The sequence below is a fragment of the Scatophagus argus genome, chromosome 21, assembly GCF_020382885.2.
Source record: "Scatophagus argus isolate fScaArg1 chromosome 21, fScaArg1.pri, whole genome shotgun sequence".
Lineage (NCBI taxonomy): Eukaryota > Metazoa > Chordata > Actinopteri > Scatophagidae > Scatophagus > Scatophagus argus.
Genome location: NC_058513.1, coordinates 17,620,626 through 17,638,541, shown reverse-complemented (window position 1 = coordinate 17,638,541; position 17,916 = coordinate 17,620,626). Strand labels below are relative to the sequence as shown.

Genomic DNA, 17,916 nt, shown 5'->3' with positions numbered 1-17,916 from the left:
GGTGATAAAGATGAAACAACTAGCAGTTGTTTTGTTTTTTTTTAATCAAAAGGCCAAATCTTCATCATCATCATCATCAATGGTTAGTTTCTAAAATGTAAATATATGTTGATATCAGTAAACTCATCGTTAGCCCAAAGCAATCATTTTTAACATCAGCTTGGGCTCTGAAGCTATAACCATTATTTTTCATTCTTAAGTGACTAATACATTGATACACCAGCCAATTAATGAAAAATATAATTGGCATATGATGGAAACAACTGTTGCAGTCCTAATATCAAATGACACAACAAAAGACCCACACAAGAGTAAACAACAATTCATTTAATAATTAATCTTTGTGGTCTCTAGGGGAGGGGTTTGAAAGGTATAAAATGGTCATATTAAAATAATCGACCCAGTCTTTTCCCTCTCAGGATGCCCACTGTCCAGCTGTCTTTTGACACAAGTACATATATTTTTTTTTTCAGTTCTTCAGCAGATGTCCCACTTATCCATGTATATAACTTATTCTTGTTGAAACAACTTGACAGTTCAATGTACAAGGCTCCCATAGTCCCAAATGGATATAAAACACAGCCATTGACACACACACAAACCTCCTTCTCAGCATAATAAAGTCATAGATGAGATCCTTGAAGAGGCCAGAGGTTGCAAACAATACGGCTTAATGTTCACAAGTATTAAGTTTTCTGTGAAGCAAGCCTTCTGCTTTGTCTTTTGCATGGTTTGAAACATATTACTACCTGGGGAGAGAGAGTACTGGTTGATACCCAAAACAAAGACAAATAACATAACAGTGAATATATTTATTATTATTATAGAAGATAATTAATGTTAAGAATAATAATTACAAAGGCAATTTCTCTAGACTACTATAATCTGGTCCTGCACATATAGTCAAGAGGAGACTGGGAAACAGTTACAGGAAGCTCTAGAACACCGTGTTCGCTCACACAGTGTGGCACAGTTCATTTCGCTATTCATCCTTTGGGAAAGAAAAAAACAAGCTAATAAAGACTGAATCTCATTATCAGTGAGGCTGAGGGAATGGGTTTAGATTTTTGGGTAAAGCAGGAAAATGAGGTGAGATGCTTACCGATCTTCATCAAATGGTCAGTAATTTTGTCTTTTCACAATGACAAAAAGACACAAAGACAGAACAGAAAGCACCACTTTTACCACTGTATTTCTAAAGACCCGCGTCCACAAAACCTAATAAGGGTCGATTTATGTAGAAAAGGACTTATTGATATCCCATGAGTTAACCAAGCTGAGGGTTCATCTCTTGCTATGCTTTCACAGTGCACATCCCTCTGGAAGTCATCTCCAATCCACCTGGAAAAAGGCTTGTTTAGAAGCATGGATTGAATTGAATTCACCTGACAAATGAAAAAAGCTGTCCTCTGCCTCTTCATACAGCTTTCGACACTGACTACTGTAATAACCAACAGGAAGTATAAAATAAAATTACACAAAGGATGCACAGAAACCATGTACCATTAAATTGCACTGATAGAACCATTGCGCATATTCCAAGTCTTGCATTTCCCTCCCTACCATCACCTCCAGCCAGTCATGGTTACCCTTTCTGGGCTGGCACTGGAGCTGGTTTGGTTGTGTAACTGGGAGGGCAGGGTTTAATAGTCTGCAAGAGGAAAAGGGGGCAGGTTGAGAGCAGCACAGTGATCCTGACATTTCCCTTGATCTCCTCCAGTGTTGTCCCTGTACTATCTGGACTCTCCGTCTTTGTGGGCGCTGTACAGTGCCAGTTCACCTGGCCCTCCGAGTCTAGAACTGCGGGGAGGTGTGGACGACCGGCTGGTGATGGACGGAATGAGTGGAGGTGGTGCCCCCACTCCCAGAGCTCCCACCAAGCCTGCAGGGGATTTTGCCAGGATGCCGTTGGGCATGTGGTGTGGGTTCAGTGGGCCTAAATGGGCGTAGAGACCAGCATGATGCTGGGAAGCAGGAGAGGCTCCAGAGGGAAGCGAGTGGGAAAGAAGGCCAGGGTGGAGCTGCTCTAGGTGAGTGGCAGTAGCAGCATGAGAGGGGCTCGAGAGGTGAGAGCCAGCAGGAAGATGTGGATGCATCCTGAAGTAGCGAGCCCGCTCAAAGTCTTCCCTCAGGATCTGGGCACGCTGCTCCTCATCGATCAGTCCTCCTCCTGGGGGTCCCAGGTGAGGAGGGCGGTCAAAGTGATGGGCCATTAGGCCAAACTCCTGGCGGACAGCAGAGGTGGAGGCAGCAGAGGTAGATGTCGGAGGGTGGTGAGGGGTGGCTGCTGCAGTTGCAGCTGCTACAGCTGCAACCCTCTCTGCCTCCAGAAGGCGCTGATGCTGGAGCAATCGGGCCAGATGTGGATCAGTTCGCAGGGCCAGGTGAGGGTCTGACCGAAGCGACAAGGCCTCCCTGCGATGCTGATGTTGCTGATGTTGAGCTGCAAGCTCCCTCCAGGGGTCCCAGGTGAAGCTATGTGGACCTTGTGGTGGTCCTTGGCTCGGACCATGGGGGAAACGTTCTCCCCCTGGACCAACTACCAACCCTGTAGCACCTGCTGTGCTCCCCAGATATGCTTCAATGGCCCTGGAGCGGTCAAGCAGGGAAAGGTGTTGGTGGGAAGGAGGGTGGTTTGGGGTGTGTGGCAGGAGGGGAACACCGGGAGTGGGAGTCAGTGATAACGAAGAAGAGGAAGGGGTACCAGAACTAGGGTGGTGTGGATGGCTGTTGGGGCGGTCGAAGCTGTGGTTGGGTGCTGGGGGAGGCAGGGTGATGGGGATATGCTCTGGCTCCTCTTTCCGCTCCTCTTTCACTTTAACCGGTGGGAGGAGCAGTGGAGGTTTGGAGACAGGTGTTGTGGTCCGGTCAGACTTCTTGGTCTGAGACAAAGAAGTGACAGATGCAGAGGCTGCAGAGGAAGAAGGGAGACTGCCGTCCCTTTGGGAGTGTGAGGGTTCGTTGTGGTGACTATGTGCTGTCGGGGCCAGTGGGCGAGGATAAAGGTCCAGAGGAGACTGGGCCGAACGGTTGGAGGGTGGGGGAGTTGTGAGCGCAGAAGATGACGAAGACCGAGGTCTATCCCTGTCTGCTACTAAAGATGAAGAGCCCAGAGACAGTCCCCGTGAAGACGCTGTTGGCAGCGGCCTCTTATCTCCATCTCTGTCTCGCTCGCGGTCTCTGTCTCTATTTAAGCTGCGTGTCAGGTCCTCAACAGGCCCGCTGCTCCCCCCCACGGCACTGCTGTGGCCATTAATGTGGGAAACTGGGGTGCTACTGCGGGGCTTGAACGAAGGGGCAACTGGCGACATTCTCACAGGTTGTCGGCCATACAGCATATTGTCTCTGCAAAACATGATACACACAACAGTTATGTAATGGACATCTTTCAGACCAGTCGTGCCAGTTTTTAGATAAATCACTTTAGCTACAGTTTTTATTGATAACTCTTGAGACTGTTTTAATACATGTAAAAGATGGTCTGGTAACACAAGCATACTGGCAGCATACATAATGTAAACAAGCTGCAACGCATAGTATCACGTTGAATTTGTCAATAAATGATACTAAGACAGAGAGATGAGAGAAAACATTTACTGTATTCTGTTAAATCTGTTTCTGCGTGTTACTGTGGATTGGATTTTTGGTTAGTGCTTATGTTGACTGTTGATCCCATGACCGCCTGGGGTAATGTGGGCACTGCCTGCTAACTATTAACACCTCATGTCAAAAAGTTATTCCTTTAACTTAAAGTCAGAATTGAAATCAGATGAGTATCACACCTGTCCTTTTCATCCTTGATGTGGGGGATGTCTCTCCTCTCACTTTCCTTCCCTCGATCCCTCTCGTCCCGCTTGTCTGCCCCTTTGGCCCAGCTGGGGCCAGCAGGGAACCCAGATGGGCCCCCTTGTAGACGGTTCCACGGGTCATGATGGTTGGTGTTTGGTAAGCCTCCAACCACACTAGCTGGTGAATCTTTGGGGCCAAACACGGAGCTCGCTGCAGACCAAACAAGAAATAAACAAAGTTGTGGTTAGAGGGGAACGATGTAAGCAACTCTTCAAACAATGAAATTAAATATTTTATAAAACTGTCTAGCTGTTGCAACACGGCTAAAATATGTATCACAATGTAACTGAAATGAAACTGTAATGTTTCATCCATGCTTTCACACTGGACTTTTATTTGGACAGCTTCCAGTCTTTGCAGCTGCTCAGGCTGACGCACCCAACCTGGGACTTGCACATCAGTGACAAAGCCCAGCACAGCCAATCACAGCATGTCTCTCACAGTGACAGCTGAGCTGACAGGGAAGAAAAGCAGTGCGTGATGACAAACACGCACCTCGGCCAAAGTTGAGACAAGATTATCCTGCACAGAAGTGGAAGTATGGCTCAAAACATTTTGCTTACCAGCAAACTTGTGTCAGAACAACAAAAGCTGTCAGGTAACAAAAGTTACTATACTGTGCGCTGATTTAAAAAAAGAATTTTGTAAAATTTACACTCCAGATAATTAGGGAAAGTTTTCATGAGGCTGTTTGATGCATTTATGAAACATTTTTAGAAAAATAATCATGTTCATACTCCTATAAAAAAAAAAGCATTTGTATACTGGGATCAGGATTTCAAAGTAGAAATTCTAACAATTCTAAGGGCCTAAATCAAATCTGGTCTGCTTGTACAAAGTGCAGGGAAAAGAGAGCGCTAAAGCTCCAGCATGCATTCATGACAGATCTCAGTTCCTGAAAAATAGAAAAAAGTTGTTTCACACTTTAGCCTCAGAAGACTGAAATATCAATACAGTTTTTTCTCGTGGGAAAACAAACAAACAGTTTTGTTTAAGCCTACTCATATCTGACAATTAAACCATGCACTACTGCACTGTCAATAGCTACCCTCACAATACAACATCTCATCTCGTTATGTATGTAGTTTTCAATATATGTGTGTATTTTTTTGGGATTGTTTTATGCACACACTGTGCCCATGCAGTACAGGATGGCCGCTCTCATTAATCCATTCATATCCATAATCCATCCATAAATAACCACTGAAGGAATGTGCACGAAAATAAAGTGATATTGTAAAATGCACTGCTTTCCATATGCTGGACTTGACAGGTGATGCTGACCAGGACAGGTGCGACTTGACAACCACAACAAGCTCATTATAATTCTTAATTAGCAGAGTATGGAGAGAAGCTACAATCACAGTAAATGTGCTTTTATGTGACTCCACCACTGAGACAGACGTGTGACCAGTTTATACGTTTCAAAACATTACACATTTAATTACATGGGTGAGAGGACAGATTGTTTTCCACCCACACACGTAGCCTAAGCCAATGATTTCAAGTATTACACTTACATCAGTGACGGGTAATCATGCACCTTAAATGTTCTTTCACTTTTGTATTTACTTTTGTACCTACAGCATCTTCCCTTCAGAAAGTGCTCAGAATTGAGCTGGGACATAAAGAACTGGTCTGGATTTTCCAAGTCTTTCAGTTTGAAGCAATGCTCCAAAGCCACACAGATTTAGTGGTTGCCGTATTTATTCCTTCTGTTCATACTGGCTGTGACGCCATCCCTTCCCAGCACAACCATACTGTAATAAATGGGGGACAAATACCACAGTTCAGCAGAGGCTAATATGAGACTTTAGAAGTCAGACTTAGCCAAAGTGAAAAAGAATATTACAAAGTTAGCCTTCACAGTACAAAACTCCCTCAGGGTGCTTCCCCAGACGATGTTTCCGTGTTGAGTCGTGGCAGGGAGCTACATCTTGGTGGTTTGCATCTATTTTTGCACACAACACCTGCAAAAAATCTACACAATCCTGTCTTATAGTATTAAACCAGTGTAGTGTTCCATCAAGCCTCGTGTTTCAACAGTAGAGTAAGACTGACCCAGTGTTGGGCTGCCAAGTCCTCCAAAGGCACCAGAACCAAGAGCTCCCAGTGGGGTGAAAGGTGGGGATCTGCCATATGGATCTACAGCACAAAGCCGTATTAAAAGTAATTAAATTAGTTTTATTTAACACACAGGTTGTTCAGTCTCTACGAATAACAATGTGCAATCGACTTTGACTGTTGAATTCCTAAATGAAAGGAATTCAAAGTCAAAACCAAAGTGGCTGCACAGAAGTGACAGACACTGTGGTTTTCAGATGTGCCTTTTAAAGCTGCTCTTACCCAAGTGTGCGGTTGGTGCGAGGAAAGAGGAGTGGGGCGCTGATGGCGAGATGAAAGGAGCCGAGGACGGATTCACTGGCCCTATGGAAAGAAGTAGTAGTGAAAAAGTGTCAAGAATAATCAAATCAAGTGCATCAAGCTACTCACACACTTAATGTTGTGACACACGATAGCAAAGCTGTCAAACCTCAGGCATGTGAGGACAGGATGCATCAACAACCAAACACTGACAGCTGATGACTTCTTTAAGACTTTCATCCAAAAAACTGTTCCGGAGAGACAATCGTGTATAGACATGCACCTGTGGCTGAGAACAGACTGGGCGGTCTGGTCAGATCATGAGTGGGAGGCAGGGCTCCTCCTATGGGCCCCAGGGGGCCCAGTCCCCCAGCTCCAGGAAGACGGGCCAGCAGGTCACTACGGAAGTCCAATTTGTGGGGATCAGCCTGCATCAACTATAAAACACAGCGCAGTTAATGACATATTCTTATGGTGTCAATATCGCACCAAGATATAACAACTTTATCATTTTATTTTCTCAACATGGCCATTCAGTTGAACCCAGTTTACAGTCAGGGAAAAATAATTTCAACTAGAAACACGTACCTTTACTTTTTTCTGATGGCTTAGAATCATCCAGGCCACATAAACATGCATAGCACACCACTTTCCTGGTTTCTGAAAAGCACAAAAATCCCAGGGGTTTACCTTGTTACTCCATGAAACATGCATGTTAAACTTTAAAGCCTTTGCACACAGAGTCAGATGTTCTTCGTGCTGTTCAGAAATATTTCATCTCGCCTCAACACAAAGTTGGGGGTTTCCAGCTGGAAGGCTACTCGCTAGAGCTTAATGTAAGTTTGGGAAAAAAGAGAGAAAGTCATTGAAAAATACATAAGCAGGGATACATGAAAATCACTGGGGAAAGAACAACCATATATATTAGACATGGGGTGGTTTCTGAAATATCTAACTGGGTGTGCAAGGGCTGAGAACAGACCAGTAGCAGTCAAGATTACAAGTGAGATTAGTGCAAAGAGTGAGTGAAGCAGTGAGAAAGCAAAACAGGCTGAAGATTTTAAGGAGCCAAGGGATTCAAAAACATCTGTTTTTGCTTACATTACTGATTTTCAACGATGTCCCAAATGGATCAGTTAGCTACAAGAGAAAAGAAGTGTAAAACCACTTTTAATAAACATATCTCACTCTTTATCAGGAATACTGTTGCACTCTTTACTGCACTGACTAGGCCCATGTTGCATCACATCCTAAACTGGCTGTCCACATCTGTACAGTTCTACATGGACAAAAGGACAAGAGAAACTATGCAAACCGAGAGGTTCTCAGAAAACATGCTGTCTTTACCCTGGGGTCTTTGGGCTGCAGGTGGTGAGGCACAACCCCAAGACGTGTGGTGATATCAGGACCCGTTCCCTGAGGGACAAGAGGCTGTCACACACAGCACAACACATCAGACAAATCCTACAGACCTGCAACAGATTGACTTCTGACATTTGCTTTCAAGGTACCTGAACCAAAAACTTCCAGACTCTCAGAGCCTTTATTGTCACATCTACATTGTTATATAAAAGCAATGGCGAAAATAAAAGTCAAAAAACTCCTTTACACCCACAGGAGTAAATGTACTGTATTTTAATCAGCTGTTCTTTTAAACTATGACTGCATGTGTTGACAAGCATCACAACGAGACAGTTTCATTTCAAAGACTTTTGGTTTACATGAGTGATTGTGTTGGTGAAATGACAAATTACAAGCACTCCTTGAAAATCAATCAAATTTTCAAGGAGTATATTCGAATTCAACACAGTCCTAACAGGTAAACTTAAAAATCTTTCCAACTTTTAAGACTTTCAAGTAGGAATGAATAGTCCTTCTCACCTTTGGCTGAAATGCTCCCTGCAAGGAGCTGAAAGGCCCGGTGGGAGGAATGACAGGCTGGATACCCGGTACTGAGGGTGGCGTGTACTGTGGGAAAAACTACCACCAAACAGACACGCATACAGTTCAGTGACCACCGAACAAGTTAATTAAATCAATGCTGTTCTGCTCACTTAAAATTGTGTTACTATTTCAGCTGTTTATGGCCCTAAAACATATCCTCTGTCTTGTCCTCTTACTGTTTAATCTGCTGTAATTATCATCTACATAATCACTAAGGTTATGCAAAGTACTCACAGAGTGTCGGTACAGCCCGTCCATTTTGCCAGGATACTTATCAAACAAAAAGACAAAAGCAGTAAAATGATGAAACAAAGAAAGCTTTTCAACCACACTGGAATTTTAGTTACGACACAGACGTGGAGTGTAAAAGCAGAGAACGTCTCACCAGAGGCGGTGCGGTGGCTGGCGGATGCAGGAAGGGCGTGAAGTGTTGGTGTGTGTGCGTGTGTTGGTGCTGGTGGTTGTGCTGATGGAACTGGAAGGCCAGCGGTGGGTTCTGAGACGCTCGGCCCGATGACCCCGAGGCAGAGCTCGATGCTGATGGGCCACCAGGTGTCGTGCGGCCTGCAGCTGCTGCGTTAGTATCAGCCCCCGGGACGCTGCGTCTGCCCTCGTGCGCTTGTGAATTCAAGAAGTGGGAGTTTAAGTTATGACGCATTATTTCCTGATCTGAGGGTGTCAAAATAAGGGAGAGAAAATACATGTATGAATTGTGGAAAATAAGACATTGAGATCAAAAATCAAGAAACAGACTGGCTCTTAAACTTAAGCATAAAAAGTACGCCCAGTGTTGACACAAAACAGTGCCTGCTTTAAACACCTGTTTGAATTAATCTGACAAAAAAGCATCACGCATTTGTGGCTTTTAAGGTGCTGCGTATTCAGTCTCCAAATACAATACAGTACAACAGGTAGCCTCTGCTTTATACCATCACTGCAATACTGGCAGTGTTGATACAATTAGCTCTAAGTTCATCAATATATAACTTCCTCAACAAACCCAGACAACTGCCAGAGGAAGTCTGGCTTTGGTTTATTTCAGGAACATATTAGTCATCGTGTTCCCATGAACAGCTGAAGGAGACTAGACTATTGTGACAACAAAATTTAGCATTACTGTTCACTGTACCTGCTGCAGATGAGTGGACAGGACCTTGAAGCAGAGGTGGAGGTGGGGGCAGACCAGGTGAGGACGCGAACAGGGCCACAGAGCTGGCTCGAGATGGGGGTCTGAGGGGCCCTGAGGATCCTGAGACCTTCTCGTAGGGCAGTGAGACACTGGTGGAGGGAGTTGGGGGGCGCATGGAGGATGAGGAAGATGCAACAGCTGACGCAGATGAGGGAGGTCTTACTGGGGTGCTGCTCCTGAGAAGAAAAAAGGCAAAAGCACAAATGATAAATCACACTTATAAAACACAGAGCCGCTCAATAAAAAAAAAAGATGACAGCTGGGATTCACTGTAGAAACAAATGAAAATAATGAAGGAACTCATACCTATTGCTGATGCTGTAGATGGAGTGAGATCGTCCAGGCAGAGTGGGGAAAGGCTTGGGTTTGGAGAGTGGAGGGCTGCCGTTGTGACGGCTGCCATTACCGTTGTGCGGGCTGGGCCGGGGGACTGTGGCCGAGGCTGCGGCCGATGAAGGCAGGCAAGAGAAGGGGGCAGAAGAGGTAGAAGAACAAACAGGCTCTGGGAAATGCTGCTCCAAGCTTTTCTCCTGGCTTCGCTCCAGGCCAGACACTTTCGAGGTCACCGTCAACCGTGATACACCACCACCACAACGGGACTGCAGAGACGGACAGCTTTTGCCCATGGATGTGCCCATGTTTGAGGCAGTTGGCTCCACAACTAAAGAAGAAAATATCCGTCAGCATCTTGCCTTCCCACGTTACAGCACAGGTAAAGGTGAGACATGCAACATGTACATAGAGGGACCCAATATGTGAAGTAGTGCTTAGCCAAAGAGGTCTCCTCAGGTCCAAATTGTGGGTATAATTAACCCCCCCCGCCCCGCCCGCTTACCCGTGAATACATGGTCCATGTCATTGTCAGAGGCCTGGAGGGGGACACAAAACAAGGATTTAATTTCATCGATATCCGTCAAAAATCAATATATTAATCAGCAGTTTTTTATACCATATAAAGACAACATCAAGTGTGACAGTCTATTAAACAAACATTTTGATAAAATATCTTTAAAACTGTCAAAACAATGAGTTTATGCTGTTGTACTGCGATTCAAGAACGCTGTCTGATAGCAACAAACTATGATGACAGGCAGTACAGACTTTGTGTCACACATTGATTACATAAGAAGAAAAGCCTGCATTTGATAGTGTTAATATACCAAGTAAAGAGCACAGACCTTGTCTCCTGTATCACTCTCAGTGTCACACTGAAAGAAGGAAAAATACTCAGATTTGCACCTTTTAGAATATTTAAAACAACTCAGAGGAAAATTGTATAGTGTGGCAGGACACCATGTTTACAATATTATGAAAAAAAACTTACAATGTAGCCCGTCTCCAAGGGATGTCCCTAGGAAAAACATCAGACAGTATTAGCTCGCAAGGTCTGCAAGTAAGTTTTAGTCTAAATGGAAAATGCATATCATCTGTAGAAATTAAAGTTTAAAAAGGTAAATAATATTTACATAAATCTATCTTTCCTGACTGCAAGGAATCATCCTGCAATGCTTCATTAAGAAAAATGTCCTTCAACAATAGGCACTGTAAACCAGTTTTACTGGGTAATTTTCAATTGCAGGATATACAGGTCATCAGCACTGAAGACGTGTAAACAGAGCTATTTGATTAAGAATTAGAGCTGAACATCTCGCATAACAACATGAAGGTACATCCAACCAAAACATTAAAGCTCAGTAGAGTTATAACTCACCTCTATCCTCCTTCTCTTATTTTTGCTCTTGTTCCAACAGCTGCTCGAGTAGCTGTGCGGGGCTCCTTCCTCCGGCTCCGACATCGGCCCTCCACCGTTCTCCTCTGGACCCCTCTTCCCCTTGTTCCTTCTTCCCAGCATATCAGTGCGCTGATTGGGCTTCAGAGAGCAGTCCATCTGATAAGGAGAAAGAAAAAAATATTATGTTGTGTTTACACGTCTATCAATAGACATGAATGTGTATGCCTGGGGGCAAAGACCATATGCTAGCTACATGCCAATTAATGCCCCGACGGACCTCATTTTCACAGTGAGTGATCATAAAAATAGAACACCATAATGATGTAATGTTATACAGCAGCCTGCATGAGACGATAACTTCAGCTGATTGAGTGCAGACTCAATTATATGGTGTGTTTTATGAGTGAGTGGCGTTGAGCTGTGGAGAGTAAAGATGAGTTAAACTACGACGAAAAGGAACTGTCTGTGTCGAGTTAAATTTACAGGTGATCCAAATAAAGACACGTCCAATCACGAGACAAGTGCAATCCAATAAAATAACATTATAAGGTGAAGTTGCTGCAAACATTCCACAACTACTCTGTGGGGTTTAATATCCGGCTGGTAGTCAGAGACATGAAAAAGATGTAAGCTTAAAACTACCACATATTGTGTTTGGTGAGATCCTTCAAAGTTGAGGTTTCTGTGTGTTACAGAAAACAGAAACATGATGGTCCCCACAGCTTGTCAGTCCAACTGGGGGAACAGTTTATAAATATATCTTTTTCTTTTTGAATAATACCTGCATATAGTTACTGTTGGTAATAAATTCTGGCAGGAAATTTGAAATTCAGAAAGGAAATTAACACATTCCACCATTTTTTGCTGGTATGCTTACTTTTTCCCCATTTGTGGTGTCAGTTTATAACTCACCATCAATCTTAGCATTCACTGGTTCATGTGACTGTAAAATCAAGTTACCGATGAGAATAGTGGAACTGTGTGTGTGTGTGTGTGTGTGTGTGTGTGTAAACAGACAGTTTTACAACATAACCCACTGACAAATAATTTGGTTTCCTGCTGAGATGCAGAGGTGGAAAGCAAATGCCATAAGTTCCACCCTGAAGGTACTTTCACTAATATTAAATATTACTTCCTCTTCAACAGAATACCATTTGTGCCACATGTAAAGTAAATATTTCTTTAAGTAAGTATGGTGTATAAGTGTGGTGCCTGTCGAGATGGACAGACAACTGAACGAGCAAGTCAGGAATGACAACTATTAGGTGAAGAGTCCATGTCCAAGTATTTTAACACAATCTTTGATGTTGAGAGTAACACACAATTATACTTTTTTCTTATGAGTTAATTTTTTTTCTTCTTTCCTTTTCTGAAGAGCTATTTGGCAGCTCATCAACACCTCAAAGAATTAGACCATGAATAATTAAGACCTCTCCAGAACCCATCAGAGGAATGCCTTGGGGTTTGGGGTTGGCCTGAGTGGATTGCTTTCTTCGAGCAAGGATTGGTGTCAAGAGTTCAGCTCAATCTGCAGCTCTTTCACACCTTTAGCTGGAGGGAAGAAGACATGATTTGACGTGATGGAGAGGAGTAAAGAGAACAACGATTAAAAATGCTCATCTGAGTTTGAATTCTACAGCTCCATACACGCCAATCAATTCAAACAAATTAGAGGGAATGCCTGTCAGGCGGTATTAAAGAGTCATCCATCACTTTGTTTTCACCAATGTGGAAAATAAGGTTTGACGAATGACAGCTGAATACTGGGTCCAAAAACGTAAAAACAAGACATTTACCTCCAGTGCCTCCAAGCTAATGAAGCTCGCAATCGCGAAACCATCAATGACGTCTTCCTCGCAGGACACAGACTCTCTCTTCCTCCGGCGTGGAGGCCTGTGTCTCCCAAACCCAGGCCGGCATTCTCTTCCACCGGGTCCCAGGACACTGTTTGTCCCACAAGCCTCCCGATCGGAGCCCGAGGACAGGGATGTGGCCCGCTCCTCGGCCAGGTCCACTCTCCTCCTCCGCCGCTCCCTGTCGCGCTGTGAACGGGACCGTCGGCTTTGCCTAAATCCAGTGCTTCGGCTCGGGCCCTCCATGTTCAAACGCCACCTCCTTTTGAAACTCCAGTGAGACCAAAGGCACTTTAGTCAAGTCCCGGTCCGGTGGAAGGCACCGAACCGCAAATAAAACACCACCGCTCAGGCCCTCGCAGGGAGCCCTGTTAAAATGGCGTTAATGGAACCAGTGGCTATTATTTACCGTCCTCTGACAACAGTCTATTGGCATCGGTGCCTTTCTTTCGGCGGAATTTGAGTGTCATTTCAGTTAATCTGAACGCAAACTCTGATCCACATGGGAATTTAACACATCCACAACATACACAAATGTCAGGACATAGCCGATTGTGTCTAGTATGCAGCTAACACTAGCTAGCTAGCAAGAAATTCAACCGACTACCACATAAGTTATCCGCATGTAAACAAAAAAGACAAGTCTAGCTGTGTTTTTAACAAAGCGGGCCAAATCGCTCCGAGATAGATCGCAAAATGAAAATCACACCAACGTTGGCATTGCTCAACACAACTCTTACGTCCAGAATTTCCCAATTTTTTGCACACGCTGACAAATTTATTTGCCTGTTAGCAAAATTACACGGTTAGCTAGTTAGCAAGGCCATTAACCCAGATATTCGACATTAACACACTAGTGGCCGTGACATGATTTTGTGTTAATGTTAAATGTTTAGTATTATTGTTGACACCTCATGTAAATTACTCACAATCTACGGAGTAACAGAGCTGTCTGATTGAGTTAAAGCACTTAATGCTAATGCTATCTAACGTTAGGTCAGTGTTGACTTCAGCCAATTAGCTTTTGCTCATTTGGATAGCATGTACACGGCTAACTCACTACGGTACAATATATCCCGCAAGCAACCTACGAATAAAACTGTGTTCTCCCCGGAAAGACTGGCAAGGCAGACAGTACAGCGTGGAACTAACTAATATCCAATAGCCACAAGAACAGAATTTTCTCCTGTCGAAATGTTCATGGCCGATAGTAATGGTTGAATTCGCATCACATCAAAAGAAAGACGTAACGTTAGCACTCTGGCTAGCTAGCGTTAGCCGATCCAGCTGTTAGCCAGCTAAGCCACAAGCAAGGACCTTTCAGCTTTTTAAAAGGAAACAGGAAGAATATGGACGCCCTTTTTCAAGCGATCGTCTCCAAAAGAACAATATCTTGCTTCTTTACAGACAACTCTTCTTTCGTTCCACCGCCATCATAAAGAAAAAAATCGAGGCCCAAATATCAAAGCCTCGGTGTCGATTTCCATAAACGAGGGTGTCGGCCAAGCCCCCGTTGGGCTGGGCAGCTCCTTCATGCAGCCTTCACTGTGTAATCCAATGTTTAGGATTAGTTGGACCACTCGCCGACGTTCCCGGTCAACGATTTGTTTTTCTCACTAAATCCAGTGTGAAAATATATAAGGAGAGAAACAGAACGGCTCCACTGCTGCCCTTTCACAAGTTTCCTCTGAATTGGAAATTTATCGTGAAAATCAGGGAGACACAACCCTTGTCAGCCGTGCAGTGCATTGTGTGCGCCACTCTTCTTCCTCAGTCACCAAACTGGTTGGTTGGCAGCTCTGCTTGTGCATACCGCCACCAAGTGGAAAGTGTCTGCCGAGATGTTCTTCCACGCGTGAGGCAAATTCTCTCCACTTTGTCAGCTTTCCAGTTGTCAGATGGCTTTTCATAGTATGTCACAAAAAGAAAATTACGGAGACAAACACACACACACACCGACACAAAACAACTGGACAATATGTGCTTCCACCATTCATTTGGTGAGGGCCATTTCCTGTTTCCACATGTCAATTCCTCTGTGTAAAAAGTCGCCTCAAAAAGAAATGGATTTCCCAGTCTGATGTGGAAGAACTTGACTGGCCTGTACATTCAGCCCCACCCGGCACCTTTGTGATGACCTGCAACACAAACTTTGAGCTGTGTTGAACCTCACTAATGTTCTTGGGACTGCATAGAAGCAAATCCCTCCAGCTACGTGTCAAAATCTGGTGGAAAACCTGAGCACAGAGAAGTAGAGGCCGATACCAGCAGATTATCCACTATGGTTTTAAAAGGAGATGTTGGTGCTGCAGCCTTTAGTTCCCCACCAAAGCCTTGATGTTCATCCATATTTCAGTGTACATAAGTGCAGTGTACAGGGCCATATTCAGGATTTTACATATGTTGAATTCAGGAGTATTAATTTTAGAATGATCAGCAAAGAGGTCTGTAAATTAACATCTGTTGATTTAAACTGTTTTCCCTTACCTGGCAGTTCATGCGTATTCAAAATCTTCTCCATAATGCCAAGGAGTGTAATCATGGTAAGAAAAATATTAATTTGCTGATTTTTGTTTATTTATTTTAAGCCTAAGAACATGGACTCTACACACATCAAAATCATCCTTAAAATACACCATGCGTAATTTATGTTTAACTGTAGAATAAAAGAAAAGTCAAATCATCTGAAAACATACTGATGTCATGACCTGAGTGTGCTCAGTAGTAGATGACTTACAGTCCTGGTAGAAAAGCACAAAATATGACAAATATGTAAAAGAGTCAACACAATACGTATTATTTTAAGTAAAATAAAAATTCCAACTGTTTAGACCTGTTTCATAACTTTAATGGCCATGCAACCCACGCATGGAAAATAGGTATACAACACCAGGGTTTTGATACGCAGACAACAGTCAATTACTTGTGATTTTGGGGGCTTTGTTGACAGTAAGAAAAATGTAGAACATCATCAGCAATGTCATTTAAAGTCACTCCTGAAGATTGCAGTGAAATGCTCAGTTTCCCCACATCCACGTGTGATTCTGCTGTTTATAAACGGCCAATTCTCAGCTCTCTTGGTTGGCGTACAGGCTGATGTTTACGATGGGTATCATGTCGGCGACCTCCTGGAGAACAGCAGGGAGTGGAGCAGAATGCCTGTAGCTACAGAGACGTTGAGAGACTCCACGCCGGGGAACAACTCTCTGCCAGCTGGGATGGTGAGGAGGGTTTGGCACAGAGAGAGCAGCTTCGGGGACAACCCTTCCCCCTCGCTCCCCATCAACAACAGCGTGGGTTTAGTCATCTGAAAGTCTGAACACTGGGTGACAGGAATCTGGGACTCCTCTGCTGCAGCTCCCACTGTGCCAATCACCTGCCAGCCCTGTGCCACCTTCAACTGGAGCATATCTTCAAGGTTTTCATACCCGTAGACGCCAAACACCTCCATGACACCTGAGCTGGCTTTGCTTACCACTGGAGACAACGGGCAGCTGCAGTGAAGACTGCTGGCCACCCGATCCACTCCCAGGAAATACGCAGAGCGCAGGATGGCGCCAAGATTCATCGGGTCCTGAATTCTCTCCAGGACAAGCCAGAGGGGCGTGTTGTTGTTGCTGTTGGATGCAGAGTCTCTGTTTTCAGTGAGATAGCTCAGAGGACTGGCTTGCAGACACACACCTTGATGTACTCGCCCAGAGGACATCTTGTCCAGATCTTTCTTACTGACCCGATGGACTAGTACTCCTCGCCGATGAGCCTCCTCACACACCTTTAACACAGAGACCCTGTGAGAGGCCTCTCCATCTTTCACAAACAACCTATGGGCCTTCCTTCTCCCCTGAGTGAGAGCAAAGAGACAGGGAGCGACGCCAAAAACAATCTCATGGTTCTCGGCTCTGGAGTCCACGGTTGACTTCTGTCCCCCCAGCCTCCCCTTCAAGACTTCTCTCTCCTCTGCAGGGAAATCCTCCAGACACAGTTTCCTGAGTTCAGACGACACCCTGCTGTCCTCTCCCCTCCTCTGGCTCTGCTTCTGCAACACTGGCATCTCATTTTGCCTCGCTTTACTCTGAACTGAACCCTCACGATCCTGCCACCCATCAGATAAAACAGGCTTGTGTTGGACACCGGAGGTGTTCAGCGCTCTGCGTCGTCTCCTCACCGCGGACTTGACGCTGCTGTCCCCTGGGTTCAGCAGAGCAGCTGTGACATGGTAGGAAGCCAACTGAGAGCCCACTCTTGAGACTGTTACAGGCGTGTACAATCGACTAGTGCATTCACGTAGCAACTTGTGTTGATAAGTAATACTGAATACCCTCATATTGAAACCGCAGGAGTTACTGTTAAGTCCAAAGATTATGTTTTAAATGCTGCAAGGTCCATTAATCCATCGGCGTGTTCGCAGATTTCACCGAGTGTCTACCATCATTAGCAAAGGAAAGACTCAACATCAGTAAGACATTTGTTCAGCCACCAGCACTTACTGTCTCCCTCCGTAGCCAGTATGTTTTTAGCTTTTCACGAAATACGCACATGTGCAAGATACATGCGTAAAACCTTCGAGATTTTGACCGGATGGCGAGCGTCTTTCCCCAAAAAATAAAAGCATAAACGTTGTCATTTATAATTTAAAAAAAGAACTTCATTTATTCCACAAGGCAAGTGCACATTCCTCGCCTGATACCTGATGACATATTCGATTTTATAATAAAATAGTATTTGCGAAATGATATTTCAGAATACAGTATAAAATAAAACAGGTGTTATATTTTTGCTTGAATAAATATATCGACATATAATTATGTAAAAATAATCCAATAAACAATTCAAAAAAGCTGAAATATTTTAGAGCTTTGTTGTGTCTGGAAGACAATTTTAACCGTGAATAATTTACCTTTTGCGACTTGAGAATGAAAGATTTATTTTGAAAGGTACGTCTCTTATGCTTTTCCTCCCGCAGAGGAACTTGACTCTCGTGACGT

General features: G+C 44.2%; 2 protein-coding genes across 6 annotated transcripts; both read right to left on the bottom strand.

Annotated features, from left to right (window-relative positions):
- Window positions 1-312: 312 nt before the first annotated feature.
- Window positions 313-14,742, bottom strand: fbrs (fibrosin). Of its 5 annotated transcripts, none has more exons than XM_046376996.1 (18): window positions 12,875-14,741; window positions 11,058-11,234; window positions 10,671-10,697; window positions 10,525-10,554; window positions 10,182-10,215; window positions 9,653-10,007; window positions 9,287-9,522; window positions 8,543-8,826; window positions 8,392-8,427; window positions 8,095-8,193; window positions 7,561-7,644; window positions 7,315-7,353; window positions 6,802-6,873; window positions 6,497-6,650; window positions 6,196-6,276; window positions 5,911-5,994; window positions 3,783-3,999; window positions 313-3,345 (listed from the first exon to the last, which is right to left on the bottom strand). In XM_046376996.1, the coding sequence occupies exons 1-18, from the start codon at window positions 13,175-13,177 to the stop codon at window positions 1,734-1,736; spliced, it is 3,924 nt and encodes a 1,307-aa protein (XP_046232952.1). In that variant the 5' UTR covers window positions 13,178-14,741; the 3' UTR covers window positions 313-1,733. The 5 variants fall into 5 exon arrangements, with proteins under 5 accessions (XP_046232952.1, XP_046232953.1, XP_046232955.1 ...); XM_046376997.1 differs by having other exon boundaries at window positions 7,561-7,629; XM_046376999.1 differs by having other exon boundaries at window positions 8,543-8,775.
- Window positions 14,743-15,757: 1,015 nt separating this feature from the next.
- Window positions 15,758-17,522, bottom strand: mrm1 (mitochondrial rRNA methyltransferase 1 homolog (S. cerevisiae)). The gene has a single exon (XM_046377944.1). The coding sequence runs from the start codon at window positions 17,253-17,255 to the stop codon at window positions 16,044-16,046; it is 1,212 nt and encodes a 403-aa protein (XP_046233900.1). The 5' UTR covers window positions 17,256-17,522; the 3' UTR covers window positions 15,758-16,043.
- Window positions 17,523-17,916: the final 394 nt, after the last annotated feature.

Coding starts and splice junctions, on each gene's coding strand:
- fbrs (XM_046376996.1), bottom strand. CDS start 13,177: ATGGAGGGCCCGAGCCGAAGCACTGGATTTAGGCAAAGCCGACGGTCC. Junction 10,216..10,524: donor AGAGTGATACAGGAGACAAG/GTCTGTGCTCTT, acceptor GTCCCCCTCCAG/GCCTCTGACAATGACATGGA. Junction 10,008..10,181: donor CATGGACCATGTATTCACGG/GTAAGCGGGCGG, acceptor TTTCTTCTTTAG/TTGTGGAGCCAACTGCCTCA.
- mrm1 (XM_046377944.1), bottom strand. CDS start 17,255: ATGAGGGTATTCAGTATTACTTATCAACACAAGTTGCTACGTGAATGC.